Here is a 22,147-nt window from a genome sequence, read left to right as displayed (position 1 = left end):
GAAGGGGAGACTGGGAAGCCCCCCTCCCCCAATAATGGGCCAATAAAAAACTGATCTTTTGATACCCCAGCACGAAAACAGATATCTGCCCTCCCAATTTTGGGAGGCTCCCAAAAAATGGATTGGGGTCCCCACCAAAAGCTGGGACATGAAACGAGTGAAGGTATACCCCAAATGCATTATGCTATCCAAAACTAGCTATAGAGAGAGGACACACACTTTGACTAGCATAAGGAAGAGTTATCATCCTTGCTTCTATATCAACAATGAAAACAATATTATGGTTGGGGGTCACCACAACATGAGGGACTGGATTAAGGGGTCACGGCATTAGGAAGGTTGAGAACCACTGCTCTAGTGTGATGAAGAAATGTCTCACCAAGAGAGAGGCTCTCCAAGCAGCCTTGCCTTCTGGGCTCCCTCCTGCCTTGTTTTGGGGGAATGGGGAAGCCAAGAGCAAGGCTGGTGCCACCTGGTGGAGCCGGGAAGGTGCGCCTTCCTGGGGGAAGACTCTCTCCGCCTTGTTCCTTCCCAGAGAGAGGCAAGGGAAAGGGCAGCTTTGCCCGGTCCCTTCTGGTCGCCAATCTGGGACTCAGAATGCCAGCTTGCCAAGGCACGGGAGGCGGCCTTTCGTGGGCAAGGGGAGGAGACGCGTGGAGGCGGGCAGGCAGCGGGCGGGCGCTCCTTGCCTGCTGTGCCGCCCCTTCCGCGATGATTCGCTCGCCCTGCCTGCCTGGCACCGCCGCACTTGCCAGTGGAGTGTCTTCCCCTTGAGGAGCGGCGTGGAGACGGCGACCCCAGGCTTCGCGGGCATCTCCCGCATGGATGGCTCGGAGAGTGGGAGCCCGGTGCCGCGCCGGACGGGAGGCGGACTTCCCTTGCCAAGGTGAGCCAGGGAGGAGGGCAAGGGAGGAGGAGGAGAAGGCAGCAAACTCTGGCAATACAGTTCCCCCTGCATTGGGAGGGTGCATATAGGTAAAGGTTTCCCCCTGACATGAAGTCCACTCGTGTCCGACTCAGGGGGGCGGGGCTCATCTCTATTGCTAAGCCAAAGAGCCGGCGTTGTCCGTAGACACCCCCAAGGTCATGTGGCCGGCATGACAGCCTGGAGCGCCGTTACCTTCCCACGGTTCCTGTTGTTATGAATTCTAATGTAAATATCTGGTATGCAGGATGTATTTTCATTCACTGGACCCAATTTGGCACAAATTTGAATACTGGTGGAGTTGCAGGGGATTGATTTTGTCATTTGGGAGTTGTAGATGCTGGGATGTATAGTTCACCTACAATCAAAGAGCATTCTGGACTCCACCAGTGATGGAATTGAACCAAAGGTGACACACAGGACTCCCATAACCAACAGAAAAGACTAGAAGGATTTGGTGGGTATTTACCTTGAGTTTGGGAGTTGTAGTTCACCTACATTCAGAGAGCACTGTGGACTCAAACAATGATGGATCTGGACCAAACTTGGCATGGATACTCAATATGCCCAAATGTGAACACTGGTGGAGTTTGGAAAAAATAGACCTTGACATTTGGGAGTTGTAGTTGCTGGGATGTATAGATGTATACGATCAAAGAGCATTCTGAACTTCTCACACAGAACCCCCATGACCAACAGAAAATGCTTTGTTTCCTGAGTACCCCTCTGACACCCCCTCATGATTCCCCCCCCCCCCCCGGGGGTCCCAGCCCCCCAGGTTGAGTAACACTGCTCTAAATATATCAGTTAGGGGAGCAGAATATCCCTGCAAAGGTGGAAAAATCACAGAGAAGCCGGCCTAAATTGGTTTGAGTTGATGCAGGTCTCCCAGTCCTTCCAACTGTAACTCCCAATGAGGCTTCTGCTTGGAGTCAGATAAAATATAATAAGCAGCATCCATCTCTATGCAGGCAGTTTCCCAGTTATCAACAAGACAGGTTCTGTAGCTTGATTCGTAAGTTGAATGTGTATGGAAGTCAGAACAGGGACATGTTTTAACTGTAACTCCAACCAGAGATAGATAGATTAGCCTTGGATAGCATAAATTTGTGTTTAATTCTATTTTAATGTTTGTATATTTGTATATTTTAAATTGTATACTAGTGCTTCTACGTCAAGTTGCTTTGAGTCCCCTTTGGGGAGATAAAGCAGGGCATAAATAAATATAATAGTAATAGTAATAATAATAATAATAATAATAATAATAATACAACTTAATTTTTAGACCACCCTATATCCCCCGGGGGACTCAAGGCAGTTTACACATAGATAAAGGTAAAGGTTTCCCCTGACATTAAGGCTTCCCCTGACATTAAGGTGAGATCCACCTGGACGGTGGGTCTCATCTCCGAAGAGCCGGTGTTGTCCATAGACACTTCCAAGGTCTTGTGGCCAGCATGATACAAAGGCAAATATTAATTGCCCAGCATATACCAAAACATTACATCAATAAACATAATACGGAGTAATAACAGCATTGTACTAATCAAATGAAATTAAATATCAAAATAAAAACATAGAACAACTAATCATTAAACAAGTACTTTTAAAAGCATGGTCAACAATAAAAAAACTAACATAGTCAGCACAGTTAAAATTGGGTAAGCATTTGGCTCTTAATTGTTCTTAACTGTACCATAATGGCCAAAGTACAGATAATACTACTACTACTACTAATAATAATAATAATAATAATAATTTTATTTACATCCTGCTTTTCTCCCTAATGGGATCCAAAGCAGTTCACAGCATAATACAAATCAAAGCACATTTAACGTAAAATACAAGACAATAGTATAATAAATTAATATATATATTATACTTTAATATATATTATATTATACTATAATATTATATTATATAATAATAACACATTATATTATAATATAAAATACTATAATAATAGTGTTCAACGTGTGATTCAATACAAAAACCAGCATAGTGATGTTGCTTGCTGTGTACCATTCTTGTTGTCTAACAATAATAATAATAATAATAATAATAAATAGAATAGGGAATGGTTAATACTTCTGTGGTGTTTTGCTCTCCTGTGTCCCTGTTCAGAAGATTTCTCCTCACTTTCTGACCCTATAAGAATGGGATTTTGAAAAATGTGGCTTGTTGTGGAAACAAGGATTGGTGAGAAAGCTTCAGCAGAGACACCTTTTCCCCATGATAACTCTTTCAGGAGTAAATTTCCCTTCCTAGGGATAGATTTCTCTCACTTCCTGTTATCTCACCCCTGTTTGTAACTATGGGTTGTTTGTAACTCTGGGACCGCCTGTAGTTAGAAGCTGGAAAAAGCTAGAGGATTTGTCAATAAAGAAATTGGTGAAGCAGAATATGTGTGATAGTTCTCTCGGGAACGTTAACCTCTAAATTCAGATTAACACAGCGAGAAATGAAAAAAGAGCCATGGGTAAGAAATAAAATTATTATTATTATTATTATTATTATTATTATTGCTAACATTATCATCATATATCTGATAACATATGGAAAGTGTTTACTGGCTTCGGGAGAGATGTTGACAGGCTGGAGTGTGTCCAGAGGAGGGCGACTAAAGTGATCAAGGGTTTGGAGAACAAGCCCTATGAGGAGCGGCTTAGGGAACTGGGCATGTTTAGCCTGAAGAAGAGAAGGCTGAGAGGAGATATGATAGCCATGTATAAATATGTGAGAGGAAGCCACAGGGAGGAGGGAGCAAGCTTGTTTTCTGCTTCCTTGGAGACTAGGACGCGGAACAATGGCTTCAAACTACAAGAGAGGAGATTCCATCTGAACATTAGGAAGAACTTCCTGACTGTGAGAGCCGTTCAGCAGTGGAACTCTCTGCCCCGGAGTGTGGTGGAGGCTCCTTCTTTGGAAACTTTTAAGCAGAGGCTGGATGGCCATTTGTCAGGGGTGATTTGAATGCAATATTCCTGCTTATTGGCAGGGGGTTGGACTGGATGGCCCATGAGGTCTCTTCCAACTCTTTGATTCTATGATTCTATGATTCATATGTTAAAGCAATGACGTATTTAAGCCATCAAGCATCCAAGAAATTTTGTGGGTGAACAATTAGAAACCTATTACAATATTTATATATAAAGGATGGAATTAGAATAAGTAGAAGTAATAGAATTGTGTCAGAGCTGTGTATTTAGAAAAGTTTGTGAGTAATGGGAGGGGTGGGGGATATCAATTTGGGAATACATTATGTGACAAGATGATTGTATTATGTTTTGAAGTAAAAATAAAATAAAAAGTATAGCAGTTTGATGCCACTGGGATTGCTACAGCTGTTTCCTGTGGCATCCCAGGTTTTGTACCTTCCTCTGAACTACAGTATGAGTTTCTAGAATAGAATTGTGAGTATTTACCTTCAAATCACAGAGTTCAGTAGGATGGAGCCACACAAGTTTAAGTGATATGATGTGGACATGTTCTGATTCATCCTTGTTTCTTCATCACTGGCTTAAATTGATCTTTTCCTCATTTACATCCAGCTTTCTCAACGTAGGGAGTGTTGTCCACTAGGAAAGTTTGGAGATGTCTGTGAATCACTAAAGAGAGCTTTCCAAACTGTGATGTGACCTGTATGTGTATTGATGTGTCAACCGAACACAACACACCTCTGTGTGAAATATGCAATAAATAATATATTTTTAGAAATGTAAATGAAAGGTTTTCATTTTATTCCCAATTCATTTTTTGATTGCAAGTTATTTATGTCTCTGTATCTCCTACAAGGGATTGGTTTAATCTCAGATTTACTAGTAAAACTGAATTACTGTGTTGCTAAATGGTGTGAATCTACAAAGTCTGTCACCAACATGAAATGTGTGCAAAGCTCTGATTTAGGAATTAAGTGTCAGGTATTAAACCACAAGTATCTGACTCCACACTTATTTTATTTTTGAGATGTTTCCCCATACCAACCTCCACATTGAGAGTCCAATTTGGTTCGTTCACTTCCTTGGTTTGTTTTGCAAAGTGTTGTTATAAATATATTTGAACATAATTCTTTTTTGCTTGGAAGTCTATATGCTTACACCTTCACTCAAAGCACATAGGAGTTTGGGAATTGCATAAAGGAACACAATCTTTTTAGTAGGAATACAACAGGAGGGGAGCTTCACCTTTTCGTAATTGGAGGATTACATCACCAGTATTCAAATTTCAGTGCATCAGGAATTTGTGCCAAATTTGGTCCACATCCATCGTTGTTTGGATTCACAGTGCTCTCTGGATGTAGGTGAACGACTCTTCCAAAACTCAAATTTAATGCCCATCACACCCTTCCAGTTCTGTGTGCCAAGTTTGATTCGATTCCATTGTTGGTGTAGTTCAGAATGCTCTTTGATTGTAGGTGAATTATAAATCCCAGCAACTACAACTCCTGATTGTCAATGTCTATTTTTCCCAAACGGCACCAGAGTTCAAATTTGGGCATATTGAGTATTTGTGCCAAGTTTGTTCAAGATCCATTGTTGTTTGGGTTCACAGTGCCCTCCGTATGTAGATGAACTACATCTCCCCTAAATCACTGCCAATTCATCCCAAATCCTCCAGTATTTTCTGTTGGTCATGGGGGTTCTGTGTAGGAATTGGCCCAATTCTATCGTTGGTTGGGTACAAGAGGCTCTTTGATTATAGGTGAACTATAAATCCCAGTACCTACAACTCCCAAATGACGAGGTCTATTTTTCCCAAACTCCACCAATGTTCACATTTTGGTATACTGAGTATTCATGCCACATTTCATCCAGATCCATTGTTGTTTGGGTTCACAGTGCCCTCCGGGTGTAGATGAACTACATCTCTCCTAAATCACTGCCAATTCATCCCAAATCCTCCAGTATTTTCTGTTGGTCATGGGGGTTCTGTGTAGGAATTGGCCCAATTCTATCGTTGGTTGGGTACAAGAGGCTCTTTGATTATAGGTGAACTATAAATCCCAGTACCTACAACTCCCAAATGACGAGGTCTATTTTTCCCAAACTCCACCAATGTTCACATTTTGGTATACTGAGTATTCATGCCACATTTCATCCAGATCCATTGTTGTTTGGGTTCACAGTGCCCTCCGGATGTAGATGAACTACATCTCTCCTAAATCACTGTCAATTTCTCCCAAATCCCTCCAGTATTTTCTGTTGGTTATGGGGGTTCTTTGTGGGAAGTTTGGCTCAATTTTATCGTTGGTTGGGTACAAGGGGCTCTTTGATTATAGATGAACTATAAATCCCAGTAACTACAACTCCCAAATGTCGAGGTCTATTTTTCCCAAACTCCACGAATGTTCAAATTTGGGTATATTGAGTATTCATGCCAAGTTTGGTCTAGGGCCATAGTTGTTTGGGTTCACAGTGCTCTCTGGATGTAGGTGAACTACATCTCCCCTAAAGCACTGTCAATTCTACCCAAATCTCTCCAGTATCTTCTGTTGGTCATGGGCTCCCACTCTTCAAGACTTTAGGGCTAGTTTAAAAAAATGGCTTTTTAGACAAGCCTTTGACCTTGTATAAATTATGGTTAGATTGAGAACTCAGTGATTGTTTCACTCCAGCACTTTGGTTTGTTAATTGTAGATAGCCAGTTTTATTCGCAGGTTCTAGTGTGTTTTGTGAAATTCTATAATTTTATCAGATGAGGATGTGTCTTCATTGTTTTAGATTTATATTGTTGTTTTATTTGCTTATGTGTCTTGAATTATGTGCGGCACTTTGAAGTGATTTTTGTGAGTTGCCCCGAGTCCCTTCAGGGAGAGGGTGGCTACAAATAAACATTATTATTATTATTATTATTATTATTATTATTATTATTATATCACAAACTAGCATTATGAAGAAAGGGGAAATTACAACATTGTTTTCCCATTATTATCATCATCACCACCATCATTAATATGCTGATTTTTCTACCTTAGAAGAGCCTTAAAGTATAATTCTTTTAAAACTTTCCTTTCCAGATACACTTAGCAACTTGTGAGTTAAAAGAAATACAGATGTTATAAAAAGTGAGCTGGCGTGAAAATGCTTTAATGTCACTGATCTCTATTCAAACATGAAAGGTGCTCTCCTAATTGATGAAAGCTTGCAAAATGTTAAGTCGGTATCAGCAGACTAGTCAAAAGAATCCTCAACTCCGGCATCTCAACTCTTTTATGTGGTGGCCTTATGTTGAACCCACTTCCATAAAGACAGCATGCCTCTATGGGAGGGGTCATAATCCCAGTGGTAGGGCATGCCTTAGGCTAGGCTGTGAAGTATGTGTTTCTGAAACCCTGCTACAAGGCAGTGCAGACAATACTGATGGAATATTCTCTAGCTTGGTATAAGGCAGCTTTCTATGGCTCTTTTTCTTCTCTATGTCTCTGTTCTATTAGGAGACGGGGACTAAAAGCCATGGGCTTCCAAATAGATAAACATGAGATAATACCAGAATACATCCCCAGGATTCAGTGTAGCTTGCTCCCAGGAAAGAACTTAAATCTTTTATAGTTCACACAAATAATACACAGTGTGCCTTCTATCTCAATAAAATAAAGAACTTATCTTGAATTGTTACTTTACTCTCACATGGATCCATAGTGGCGCAATGGGTTAAACCCTTGTGCTAGCTGAATTGCTGATCTGAAGGTTGGGGTGAGCTTCCATCTGTCAGCTCCAGCTTCCCATATGGGGACATGAGAGAAGCCGCCCACAAGATGGTAAAACATCCAGGCATCCCCTAGTCAATGTCCTTGCAAACGGCCAATTCTTTCACATCAGAAGCGACTTGCAGTTTTCTCAAGTTGCTTCTGACACAGAAAATAACACCCTCACTCTCATGATGATTATGGTGGCGGCGGCTTGATTTTGTGCTTTGTTATACAACATTAAAATGACCTCTTGTAATCTAGTCTTCTAAACTTCAAATATGCAATATGTATTCATTTGTTTATTACATCAACTCTGTGACAAGTTAGGAGTTTCTTATTAGGTAGTGGAGAAATATCCTATGTAGCTTATTTGGTTTTATGTTTGGGTTGCATTCTTAATTTTCTGTCTAGAAAGTGTCCAGAGAAGAGCAAACAAGATGACCAAAAGTGTGGTAACCTACTCTTATGACATAGGGAACTGGGTATGTGTAGCTTGGAAGGCAGAAGACTTGGGAGGTGACCTAATAGCTATCTTTAAGTATCTGAAGGGATGGCTTATATAAGATGGAGCAAGCTTGTTTTCTGCTGCTTCAGAGATTAGAATATGAACCAATGAATCCAAATTTCAAGGAAAGAAAGTCCACCAAGACTTACTTAGGCAATCCCTCGTTGACCAAGTAAGATTGTCTTTCAAGTTCAGTGTACTGGTGGTGGGTACGTAGGTGACTGTGGAACCCTATTCTTGACCTACATGTTATCCCGCAGGGAGGGCATTGGTTTCCAAGACACTAGGACAGTGGTTCCCAATCTTTTTTTGACCAGGGACCACTTGACAAGGGACTACTCTCCGACATTAGTACCAAAAGGGTTACAAATCAGTTTTTGGTCAAATTTAGATTCGGTTTGCTTATTTGAGGTGCTGATTCAGAAAATTGCATTGGATAGACCACATCAGTTCTAATTTCTGCTATAGAACATAAGCCATCCAGTAGTTGCCATCTGCTCACCCACAGAAAACTATATTTAATAAGCCTCGGCACTATAAGAGGGTTTCACGAGACCAGTCGCTCTTGTTGCAACGGTGTAGTAATGGTAAGGCTGCGGACCATGTTTTAGTTCTTGCGGACCACTGGTGGTCCATGGACCACAGGTTGGGAACCACGGCACTATGAAGACATTCCTGATGCTAAAAGCTGTTTGATTGTGGAACAGACTGCCTTGGAGAATCGTAGACTGTTTTTTTTATAATCTCAGACGAGTGTGAAAGATTGATCTTTAGGTCATTTTCTGAACCATACAAAAGTGCCCACTAAAAGTTAAAATCCTGATTAAATAAACTAGGTACTCAAAACAGAGCACTCATTAATGGATATTAGAGTGCAAACGTTCCAAGAGATCAAAACATTCCTCGGTTGAAAGAAAAAAGTATCAGATAACTTCAGGAAAGTCAAGTTGAGCTTTCACACCATTTTATCCAGACAAATTGTTCCGATAGCATAACAGGCTGTACTTATTAGCAGCTGAGTTGAATTTTAAGTCCCGGATCAGCTGCATAGAATTGTTGTAATTTTGTTCTCAATAACTCCAAACAAGATTTTCTGAATTCTTTCTCAAATATTATTATTTTTGTCACTCTGAACACTGGTGGTCCTGTTCTGGTTTTTGGAAGTTAGGGTAGAAGGGCTATAATGGAAGAATGTTATGTAATATAATGGATATCCGTATGATGGCATAAATTACCATTTAAAATAATAAAGTGACAAATGATTGATTATAAAATGTCATGTTGAGTCTGTTGAGTCAGAATTCTAGGAAGCTGAATGTGTGGGAAAGAGAGAGAAAAAAAACCCTGAATATTATTACTTCCTGGGTGCTTTTGTTCTAGACTGTTGATTGAAACAAATGAATATATTTGCTAAGATTCTGCCCAGCACAGTGCTTCAGAAGTCTTTCCTTTTCATGAACCTCCTGCTCCCTGCAAAGGCGTAGTACCTGGGGAAGGGCAAGAATCAGCTTTGTAGAACACAGTTTTGCCTCTGGGGAAGAAAGATGAAGATGACCTCCAAGAGAATGCTTGCTGCTTTGTGTGTCCAGCTCTTAGATCCACTTCATCACAAGGGGAATTTTGACCATCCTAGGACACTTCCCACCAGTACAGCAATGGATGGGACACGACATCGCTAGACTTCCCATGGAGGCCCCATCCACAACCAGAGTGGAGGTGTCCTAGGACACTTCCCTCGAAAAACGGGAGCTTGCTCATATTGTGCTGGAAAATGGTTCTCCACCTTTGCTATAGAGCCATAAGCAACATTTGGTTATTTATATTTTTGGTACTGTTCCATTATCCGGGTGAAGGCCAAAGTGGGGGAGGCGTTAGACAAAGAAAGATAATCCATTTTATGGGAAGGGGGAATTGAAGAAGGAAAACCATTTCCCCCGTGGAGGGAATAACAGGAAAACAAGGGGAAAGGATTTTACTGCTTCAACAACCCCCCCCCCCCCTGTAAAATGGACTATTCTCTGTCTATCACCCCCTTTTGGCCCCTGCCCAGATAATAGAACAGTACCACTGAGCCCCCGGTGGTGCAGTGGGTTAAACTGCTGAAATGGTGAACTTGCGAAATGGAAAGATCACAGGTTCGAATCCAGGAAGCAGCATGAACTCCCGCTGTTTGCCCCAGCTTCTGCCAACCTAGCAGTTCAAAACCATGCAAATGTGAGTAGATCAATAGGTATTGCTCTGGCGGAAAAGTAATGGCACTCCATGCAGTCATGTTGGCCACATGACCTTGGAGGTGTCTACAGACAACGCCGGCTCCTTGACAGGAAAACAGGGGAAAATGGTTTTACTCCTTCAACACCCCCTCCCCCTAAAATGGACTATTCTTCTCTGCCTATCACCTACTTTTGGCTACTGCCCAGATAATAACACAGTACCATATTTTCAGTACCACTGAGCCCCCAGTAGCGCAGTGGATTAAACTGCTGAACTGCTGAACTTGCTAAAATGAAAGGTTGCAGGTTCGAATCAGGAAAGCGTCGTGAGCTCCCGCTGTTAGCCCCTGCTTCTGCCAACCTAGCAGTTCGAAAACATGCAAATGTGAGTAGATCAATAGGAACTGCTCCGGCAGGAAGGTAATGGCACTCCATGCAGTCATGCTGGCCACATGATCTTGGAGGTGTCTATGGACAATGCTGGCTCTTTGGCTTAGAAATGGAGATAAGCACCAACCCCAAAGTCGGACACAACTGGACTTAATGTCAGGGGAAAACCTTTACCTTTACCTTTCATATTTTCTTATTTAACCACTAGTTCTTGTAAACTGCACTACCCTATTAAGAAACACAGATTTTTGCAAGTTATCACCTCCACTAAGAATAGAATGAACATCAAAACAGGTTTTGTTTGGTGTGCAATGTTCTATTCAGAAAAGTACTGTATAATTGCTAATTTTAAAACACTCAAGAGAACACTTACAGATTGGACGCTTTGTGATTTCAGAATCCTGCCAAGCAGAGATACAGAACTTGCAGTACAACCAACAGAAAAAGCACTTCCAGAGAGAATTGCTCTGAAAATGAACACTGTGGGGATATTATTTTATCAGACTATATAGTCACTGGTCTTTTGATAGGTCTACATTTGAGAAAGTTGTTCTGGACATAGACTTTGTTTTTGCTGCTCATTTATTCATATAGAATTCAGTTAACTGGAAAATACTGAGGCCCCATCTATACTGCCATGTCAGCTTCATAATGCAGTTTAACTGCATTGAAACTGCATTATATGAGTCTATACTGACCATATAATGCAGTTCCAAACTTCATTATATGGCAGTATAGATCCAGTATGACCTAAAACTAGACCCAGAGTCCACTTGGACTAGTGTTTGTTCCCAAGATTTTGGATGCATTTATTCTGTAGAACCAATGCAGTTTGACATTCACTGCCATGGATCAATGCTGTGGAATATGGAAGTGTAGTAGCTTTACAAGTCTTTAGCATTCTGTGCATAAGAGTGCTCAAGCCTCACACAAATCTGATAAACCACAAATCTCATGATTTCATTGTGATGAGCCAAGGAGGTTAAAGGGACATCAAACTGCTTTAATTGCACAGGGCAGATGCACTCTCAGAAAGATTTCCACAGTCTCCCAAGAAACAGAGAAGGATTTCTTCAAAGGTTTGCCATTAAGGCAGAAATAAATAAAACGTTTAATATGTTTATTTAAAACAAACATTTAGAAAGTGCTTTTAAAGGGAAATTTTCATGGAAACTTACCAAACGAACAACAACAATAAACATAAAACTATAAATTTACGAAACCATAGAAAACTGTCAGCACACACACACACACACACACACACACATATATATATATATATATATATATGAATGTAATGTTCATTTGTGGGATTAACAGAACTCAAAAACCACTGGGCAAATTGACACCAAACAAGGGAGAGTAGGAAAGAGAATGAATGAAGGAAGGAAAAAAGGTAGAAAAGGAAAAAGGGGAGAAAGAAAAGGGGATGGGAAGGAAGGAAAGAGGTAGAAAAGGAAGGAAGGGAAGAAGGAAAGAAAAAAGGAAAGGAGGAAAAGAAGAAGGAAGGAGGGAAAGAAGGAGGGGGGAAGGCTGGCCACAGCAATGTGTGGTGGGTACAGCTAGTATTAATTTTATTTATTTATTTATTATTCAAACTTATATGCCGCCACTCCCCTGGGGCTCGGAGCGGCTTACAAGAACAGGTTAAAATCTAACACAATTTAAAACAATTTAAAAACAGCAATATCAAAGATCAAAGGCCTTAATAATAAATAAATTAATAAACCCCTGAGCAAAATGGCAGCGGCTGTATCCTTTCATGTGACTCAGATGGTCCAGAAATACAAATGTATTTCTGGACTATCTGAGTCATAGCAATTATTCTAAGTGTTCTTTAAATGTTTTCATTATTGTATAATAAAGATCCATTTTAGCTGCAATTGAAAATCAGGTAGTAGCGTGCACAATTTCATCAGTCTGAAACAGATTGAGTTGAAAAGTTTCATTGTTTCAACTGAATTCTTTTCTGTTTTTGGATAACAGCCCAGAAGGCATTGGAGTCCTTCTCATTCTGGAAGCTTAACAGAGCTAGCTCTGGTTAGTACTTGAACGGGACACTGCCAATGCTATAGGCTGTATTTTAAAGGAAACAAAACTACTTCTCAGTATTCTTTGTCAAAGAAAATCCTATGAAATTTGAAACCGCAGTGTCAATGGGACTGTAGCAGAATATAGTTCACAGAATTATTGTCCTTTACATATTTTTGAAAGAAATTTATCCTTGTTAGCACAGCACTAGGTTATAGTGTCGTATAATATACATGGGGCTTATGTGTATTCACTTGAATTAGACATTCTGCCTGTCCCTCCTTTTCCTGCAAACTCACATTAATACACAAATCACTGTAAACTGTTATAGTGATAGTTATGAAATTTAACTTCACATCTATCAGTTCCCAATGTGCTTGCATGGCATCAGATAAATAAGTCAGACAAATAGAACTCTGAGAAGGAGCGAGACATGGCAATGCTTGCTAAGGAAAATGAGTAGTGGGGAGAAACGTTTTTGGGAAAAGGCAATTAATAATGAGGGAGGGAGGAGAGATAAAGGAGGAGGAGAAGAGAATTTTGGGAAAGGAGATTCTAAGGATCACCTGACCCATGTTTGCTGAGCTGATGAACTGAGCTGATAACTCAGTGAAAGAATGGCTGCAATGGGCAGACAGGAGTGGGAGGGCCAGCTCCAGAAAAATACCTGAGAACATAATGGAAATGTGGATATTATAATTTAACAAGGTCTTTTGACTTCTCTGTCAATGGTGATGGTACCTTACCAAAAGCTGTCTCCCATGATTCCATAGTTTTGAGCCATGACAGATTTTTCTTTTTCATGTCAGGAGCGATTTGAGAAACTGCCAAGTTGCTTCTGATGTGAGAGAATTTGCCATCTGCAAGGACGTTGCCTAGAGGACATCCAGATATTTTACCATCTGTGGGAGGATTCTCTCATGTATCTGCTTGAGAAGCTAGAGCTGACAGATGGGAGCTTATCCCACTCCCCAGATTCAAACCACTGATCTTTTGGGCAGCAGTCCTGCTGGCACAAGGGTTTAACCCATTGTGCCAATGGGGGCACCTAGCCATAACAGATAAAGTAGTGTCAAACTGCATCAATTTGACAGTGTAGATGCACTCAAATATTAAATAAGGAACTTGCTCCCTGTTGTTGGACAACAGCTTCCATGATCCCTGCTCACTATTATTTATTTATTTATTTATTTATTTAAAACATTTATATTCCCCCCTTCTCACATCGAAGGGGACTCAGGGTGGAGCACAGCATATATACAGCAAACATTCAATGCCGGGACAAGAATTCATATGAGTATACAATACATAAATATTAAAAACATTTATCAAAATATTAAAATACACCGTTTAAAACCGTCTTGGTCATCAGCATCAAATCTAATTGGCCTAGTACTCTTTCCTATTGCTGCTTTATTGCCCTGTCCCAAAAGCTTGGTCCCACAGCCAAGTTTTTACCATCCTTCTGAAGGACAGGAGGGAGGGGGCCGAACTGATCTCACCAGGAAGGGAGTTCCATAGCCAGGGGGCAATCACCGAAAAGGCCCTGTCTCTCGACCCTACCAATCGTGCCTGTGACAATGACGGGACGGAGAGCAGGGCCTCCCCGGAGGATCTTAATCTCCGCAATGGATCATGGGGGGGGGGGGGATGCGTTCGGACAGGTATTAGGCTGATAGGAGCCAGACACAAGCAACATCGAAAAGACCCCTGACTTAAATGAGCATTACTGACAAGAGCAAGTTTATTTATAACCCAGTTATGTATTTTTGCACATGTAGATTTTGTCCTGTTCATTTTGAAATTGGCACATTGGATTAAACCCAAGCACTTCATTTTAAAATTTAAATTTTAAAAAGCAAATAATTTTGGCGTTCATTCCATCACAATGTAACATGGTCAAAAATTGTGACGAGGATGGATCTGTGTAAACATGAAATGGGCTCCATTCTCAGCATGAGAAATGATATAATAATGTCCCTATATTGATTTATCCCCTTCAGTTTTTCTATATAGGTGGCTGTTCATTCTCATGGGGAGAAAGGAAACTTCTGTATCTTAAAAGCCCTGATGGATCAGACCAAAGGTCAATTAAGTCCACCCCCCTACTTTCCTCACCTCTAGTAAACAGGCTTTTCCCATCCAACCATCTCAACTACTTTGGGAAGATCACAAGCTCTTATCTACCTTACCTTCTCAGTCAATAGTATTTACTGACATGAATGATCCTGGAGATTCCAAATACGTAGCACATTCATAACCTTATCTACCTGAAGTCTTTCTAATCTTCAGGTAGATAAGCTTGTAGTTACCGTTACATTTTGCAGTTAATCATATAAATAAGTTCTTGTGATGTAAAAAGATTAGAAGTTGTTTTGCTCATTCCGAGTCTGTTATTCTTCACAGCAAATGTTTGCATGCTCACAAACCCAAATAATGCAGGTTATCAAGTACCATCTCTTTACTCTTCTCTAGCCTCAGGTGATTTATGAAAAAGCCCACATGACTCACTGGTTAGGGAAGATTGTAAGACCGGATAGTCTAGAGCATTCTGACCGCTATCAGCTCTTCCCTCCAATGTGTATCTTCCTCTTAGGTCGCTCATATTTTTTTCCTGTTCCCTCAGAACAAAGCGGAAACTGGCAGCCAATGGTTCAGTTTCATTGGCTAGGAAGGCTCCAACTAGTGGCCATGCTATCTTCACTCCAGTTGAGTACTGTAGCGTATAAGCAACTGCCCGAACAACCTTTCAGCAGTTGCTTGCTTAGCACCATTTTATCCACCCTACCTGTGTTGTAGTTTGTCATGTTATTGTACTCATGTGTTACTTTGTCACAACTTTTGGGCGGTTAGCATGGATTCTGGAACTAGGACATAGATTAGTAATGCCCCTTGAGTAAGAGGGTCTCTTTATGGAACTTGAATGTATGTTGCAACAGTAGGTCTGTTCCTGATACTGGGGTCAGTCAGGACCTTGACAGCACCCTTTGGTGGCGAGGAGGCTGTCACCAGGAGGCTTTCTGGTCATGTGGTTCTCTTCATTTCAAGGATTCCAACAGTTGTCCAAAGCTTCAAGTTCATTGAACAACAGCAAGTTGGTTGATGCCCAGTTCAGGGTTCCATGTTATTGATATAACCAATAAAGACAAGGTCCATATTGTTCCATGTTGCACTGTCTATAATTCTTCATATCTCAGTGGGGAATCAGCTCTGAATACAAAACAAATAAAATAGCAACAATCCCAATACAAACCCTGGGATAATCCACTTTGTATCTTCTTCCCTTATAAAAGTAAAGGTAAAGTTTTCCCCTAGTCGTGTCCAACTGGAGGGTGGTGCTCATCTCCATTTCTAACACAAAAAACTGGCGTTGTCTGAAGACACCTCCAAGGTCATGTGGCATGACTGCATGGAGAACAGTTACCCTTATAAAAACTACTCATTTAATCATCTTCTGTGCTGGTCTTCATGTTCCTTAATCTCATCCCTTAACTTTCACATTTAGTTTGGAACATTTATTGAAGGACCTTATCAAACATTGTTTTCTTTTTCAAATCCAAACACATAATGCTTTTCATATACAGTCCTTCATCAAGGAGCCAAGAGTAAACCTAAGATAAGATTATACATCCTCTTATTGACGAATTGGTTAAAGAAGCAAGGAGCAAAGAAAATAAACATCCTGATATCCAGTTGGCTCGTTTCCTTCTTCTTCTATATACCACAAAGAGTTCTGGATATCAGTGCACAAACAGATATAGCTTTGCTGGCTGGCTTCAAATCTCTAAACCAGTTAGCCAAAAACAAAGCAATATTTGGCACAGAAAAGTACCTTAGGATGAACCCCATGCAGGGATGGAGTATAGCTTTTACCATAATAGATTCAAGCAACTTAATTCTTTGATAAGAACAGGACGATTTCAAAAATATCTTACCATGAAAGAACATTTCATGGCCATAGAGGACATTGTGCATATTTTATTTGATTGTGAGATCTCAGTATTTAGATCAGTTTTTGGTCAGAACAACTAACTGGGGTTCAATTATCAAACTGTCTTATTTTCTTTCTGGGGAGAATCTACACTTAGTCTGCTGCGTAGCCAAATTTAGCATAAAAATCCCGCACCTGAGAAATCTCTTTATTTCACAAAAATGGGATCTCTTATCATGAGAATGAACTTATCTATGTTCTCCGACTGACTCCTTTACACTCATCACTCCCTCTGCTTTCATCCTTTTAATTTAATCCCGTTTTCCCAGATTTATTATTTGATCAGGTTTTATCATGTTTTAATTAATTTTAGCTATTGCAGGAGTTTTAGCATAGTGATTGGTGTCTATTTGTGTTTTTGTCTTTTATTGTTGATATGGCCAGTGGACTAATCAATAAACAGATCTATCTATATCCCTTTTTTTAAAAAAAAAAACTTTAAAATGTTTCTCACTGAACTGCCTGCAATGCATAGTAGGCTAACTGCTTTTTTATGAATACAAATGTAAGACAGAAACAATAATAAACTAAAAAATAAGCTTGCTTAACTCTTTCCTACAATTTCCAATAATACCTCTCTTAATAGTCAACTTTGCATTTCCTTCACAATGGCAACCACTTTTCTGCTGAGCTGTCATTCTATAATGCTATATATTTTTAGAAGGACTTTGAAACCATAATGCATGAGTGGATCTTGGCAGTCATCCATAGTTTGACATGATTTCATGGACATTTATATAGAATATGTTTAGTTAGCACTATAAGCACAAAGGACTCAATGACTTCTTTTATTATCACTTTTAAACTATTATTTTCTTTTAATTCTCTTTGCATCTGTTAGGAAATGGGGTACAGGGTGGTAGAATAAAGGAGACTTTTAAGCTAGGCAAAAAGAAATTTGGAAAATTTACTATCAAGAAAAAATTGAAATGAATTGTATCTCATGGAACCATCCATCATGGAACAATGCCTTCAAACAACAGGAAAGGCGATTTCACCTGAACATTAGGAAGAACTTCCTAACTGTGAGAGCAGTTCAGCAGTGGGACTCTCTGCCCCGGAGTGTGGTGGTGGCTCCTTCTTTGGAGGCTTTTAAACAGAGGCTGGATGGCCATCTGTTGGGGGTGGCTGAATTCACTTTTTCCTGCTTCTTGGCAGGAGTTTGGACTGGATGGCCCATGAGGTCTCTTCCAACTCTATGATTCTATGATTCTAATAAATCTTGCGGGAGTAGTTGGATATTCATATATATTTAAAAAGTTAAGAACCAAATTTCTTAGCACTTAACGTATGTACTCCAGTATAAGCCGATCCGAATATAAGCCAAGGCACCTAATTTTACCACAAAAAAACTGGGAAAATTTAGGGTGATAAATGCAGCAACTACTGGTAAATTTCAAAATAAAAATAGATGCCAATAAAATTACATTAATTGAGGCATCAGTAGGCTAAATGTTTTTGAATATTTACATAAAACTGTAATTTATGCAACTCAGATTAAATCATTATTCTAACCTTCTTCATTGTCAATGTGTTTTCATATCCTTCCAATAATCACAATTATTTATTTTAACTATACATTTTGGGGGAAAAACACCAGCATATTTTACATCTTCCAAAGTGCCTGAAAGGGTTTATAAGATGAATAAATTTACCCCATTACTCCTTATTTTACGAGACCCAACAGAGAGGGTGTTGTCAGACTACACACAAGTGTTCTTCAATCATGTGCAAAAACACAAGCCCTCTCCTTCTATAAATAAGGAAAAGTGGGAAAGATTAGCTGTGAGAGATGAGGAGAGGAAGGCGCATGCTGCACAGAGAGAAGAGAGGGAGGCATGGGAAGCACAAGAAAGGAGAAGAGGAAAGTGCCTACCTGGGTGACCGCATCTCCGTTTACGAACCCACGCACTCCCTTTGTTCATCCGGAGAGGCCCTGCTCGCGATTCCACCTGCGTCGCAGGTGCGTTTGGTGGGGACGAGGGACAGGACCTTCTCTGTAGTTGCCCCCCCCCCCGACTCTGGAACACCCTCCCCAAAGACATTAGACTAGCACCCACGGTGGCAGTCTTTAGGAAGAACTTGAAGACCTGGCTATTCCGATGTGCCTTTCCGGAATAGGATAACCCCCAGCACTATGTCCCAGAAGCACTTTATTAGAGTTTAAGACTCTCTGCACATTGCACTTGCCCAGAAATCCAACATACCACCTGCCACACCCAGCACTTTTTAACCTGTACCCATCATTGGACCAGCCCTGGTTTTATTGTGTAATGGTGTAATGTTTGTTATTGCTTATGTTTTTAATTTTTAATATGCTTTGAATTGTATTGTTATTGTTTTGCTGTTGTTGTGTTGAGGCCTTGGCCTTTGTAAGCCGCATCGAGTCCTTTGGGAGATGCTAGCAGGGTACAAATAAAGTTTAATAATTATTAATAATAATAATAATAATAATAATAATAATAATAATAATAAAAAGTGCACACTGCTCAAGAGAGGAGGAGAGGAAGGAGAGCTGGGTTGCTGTCCAGAGAGGTGAGGGTCCTGGCAGGAAGGAATGGGACTGGAAGAAGCCTTTCTTTCAGCCTCGCGCCTTCCCACCAGGGCTTTCACCCAAGTATAAGCTGAAGGGGACTTTTTCAGCCTAAAAAAGGGGGTGAAAAACTAGACTTATACTCGAGTATATACTATATTGAGTACAGACAGGTTCTTTGAACTAGCAGTTCTAACCAACCTCTTACATTTTGTTTCTTTCTTCCTGCAGTGAGTATTTCTCGTAAGGATTTCCATTTCCTGATGATGGTCTCTTCATATAATGTATGCTGATATCTTGAGAAAAGACCGCATCTCTGCCATGGCAGTTTTCCTTCTAGGAGCAGCACTTCTTATTGTTCAGCCTCAGGTGGTGCCTTCTAGACCAACTGCCAACTCGAAGGTGGAATCAACGACCCAAAAAGAATCATTTAAGAAAAGGGACTTCAAGGATTGGATTCATCCCAATGAGACACTCCAGCAACTTCCTCAAACTATCATCATTGGGGTTCGGAAAGGTGGAACACGAGCCTTACTTGAGATGTTAAGCCTCCATCCTGATATAGCAGCAGCCGAAAGCGAAGTCCACTTCTTTGATTGGGAAGAACATTACGGCAAGGGTTTACAGTGGTACATTAGCCAAATGCCATTCTCCGACATCCACCAGATAACGGTGGAAAAAACACCAGCATATTTCACTTCTTCCAAAGTGCCTGAAAGGGTTTATAAGATGAATAAATTTACCCGATTACTCCTTATTTTACGAGACCCAACAGAGAGGGTGTTGTCAGACTACACACAAGTGTTCTTCAATCATGTGCAAAAACACAAGCCCTATCCTTCTATAGAGGAATTCCTGGTTAAAGATGGTGAACTCAATGTGAATTATAAAGCAATAAACAGGAGCTTGTATTATGTTCACATGCAAAATTGGCTGAAGTATTTCCCTCTGGATTACATTCACATTGTGGATGGAGATAAGCTAATCAAAGATCCCTTCTCAGAAATCGTCAAAGTAGAAGAGTTTTTAAAGCTGACACCTCAGATTAATGCTTCAAACTTTTACTTCAATAAAACAAAAGGCTTTTACTGCCTAAGGGACAGTGGTAGGGATCGATGCTTACATGAATCAAAAGGAAGAGCACACCCCATAGTAGATCCCATTTTACTTGAAAAACTACACAGATACTTTCGTGAGCCAAATCAGAAATTCTTTGAACTTGTTGGCAGAACATTTGACTGGCACTGAAGATGGTGACAAGTTATGGAGAGAAGCATCTGAGCGACTAAAACATTTCAGTGGACACTTTAAAAAGGAGGGCATTCAGACGATAATTTATTTGTAAACTCCACAAATTACTTCTGTACAATATGAGAGTCATAATTGCCATATAAGCTAGTCATATTTTTCTATTTGTTAAATTAAAAACTTTTTGTAATGTTTTTCATAGTTGTTAATACTATATTATGTCTCTATATAAAAATATTTCATGGAAGTAAAGTGTCTTGATACTGATGCTTTTAAATATGTGATGTATATGTGTGTATGCAAAATACATGTCTTAGTAAAATGGAACTTTGGTTTTACCTTTCCATCAGCTGTAAGGTTTTGATGACCCTGTAGATGATTATCTCAATTAGCATCATCCTGAGACTCATCCACACTAGCAAATAACCATCTCTAATCCAGTGCTGTAGAAACTAGGCTAGTGCAAAGATCCATTCTTAGCTAGTCTCTTCAGCCTTTTGGCTTATCAGTTTTGTTCAAGAGCCCAAAAGAGCAAGGGCCAAGCCGTTACGGATTCCCATCTGAAACAGGACCACATGGCAGGGCTCCTATTTGATATCACAGTTGAATATTTTTGAATTTCCTGATTCTTCTTTATTTAGTGGAACTGACTGGAAGTTGGGGACCTGAGTGATGGTGGGTGGGGTGTGAGTACATTTGAGGGCTTGGAGAGTCACTCTGACACTTTTAGCTTCTTTTTTCTCCTTTCCTTCCTCTCCTTCCGAACACATTTCTAAAGGACAATTATTATTATTATTATTATTATTATTATTATTATTATTATTATCTTTATTTATACCCTGCTAACATCTCCCGAAGGACTCGGTGCGGCTTACAAAAGGCCAAGGCCCTCAATAAAACACAGCATAACAAATACCACAATAAAACTCATAAAGCAAAACAAAAAAATTAAAGCAATAACAATAAACATTAAAAACAATAACACCACAACTCATTTGAAACTAGGCCTGGCCAAATGTAATGAATAAAATTTAAAAGTGCTGGACATGACAGGTGAAATGTATAGGTTTTTAGAGGTAGGTGCGGTGTGCAGACAATCTTAAATCTCTAGTAAAGTGCATTTGGGACATGATGCTAGGAGCTTCCTATTCTGGAAAGGCACACCGGAACAGCCACGTCTTCAAGCTCTTCCTGAAGACTGCCAGCGTTGGGGCTTGTCTGATGTCTTTGGGGAGAGAGTTCCAGAGTCGGGGGGCTACCACAGAGAAGGCCCTGTCCCTCGTCCCCACCAACCGTGCTTGCGACGCAGGTGGGATCGTGAGCAGGGCCTATTAATATTAATAATAGTACTTCCAACAAACAAAAAGAGAAGCCTACTTTTAGAGTAGAAAGTAAAAATAACTCTAAGGAAGTAAAACCCCAAGCACAAACTGGTTGCAGGTAGTAGAGAAAACGGGATTTTTAAGGTAGTTCGGGGAGGATAGTTAGCTCCACAGAGCTACAGGTCATCACTCTTCCTTCCCTGGACCTCCTTAAAATGCCTTGGAAAGCTGCCTGGCATACTGCTGATCCTGGGAGAAAGCCATGTGCCAGCATCTCCTCTAAAGAGCTTTAAGAAGGTTT

General features: G+C 40.3%; 1 protein-coding gene across 1 annotated transcript; it reads left to right on the top strand.

Annotated features, from left to right (window-relative positions):
- The first annotated feature begins 709 nt into the window (after positions 1-709).
- Positions 710-20,776, top strand: HS3ST1 (heparan sulfate-glucosamine 3-sulfotransferase 1). The gene is made up of 2 exons (XM_060777970.2): positions 710-886; positions 19,508-20,776. Exon 2 carries the CDS (start codon positions 19,559-19,561, stop codon positions 20,522-20,524), a length of 966 nt encoding a protein of 321 aa, XP_060633953.2. The 5' UTR covers positions 710-886; positions 19,508-19,558; the 3' UTR covers positions 20,525-20,776.
- The last annotated feature ends 1,371 nt before the right edge of the window (positions 20,777-22,147 follow it).

Source organism: Anolis sagrei, chromosome 5, assembly GCF_037176765.1.
Source record: "Anolis sagrei isolate rAnoSag1 chromosome 5, rAnoSag1.mat, whole genome shotgun sequence".
Classification (NCBI taxonomy): domain Eukaryota; kingdom Metazoa; phylum Chordata; class Lepidosauria; order Squamata; family Dactyloidae; genus Anolis; species Anolis sagrei.
The sequence above is the reverse complement of the archived record's forward strand: the minus strand, read 5'-3'. Positions and strand labels throughout refer to the sequence as shown.

Excerpts from the sequence above, each read along its gene's own strand:
- HS3ST1 (XM_060777970.2), top strand. The coding sequence starts at position 19,559 with ATGTATGCTGATATCTTGAGAAAAGACCGCATCTCTGCCATGGCAGTT.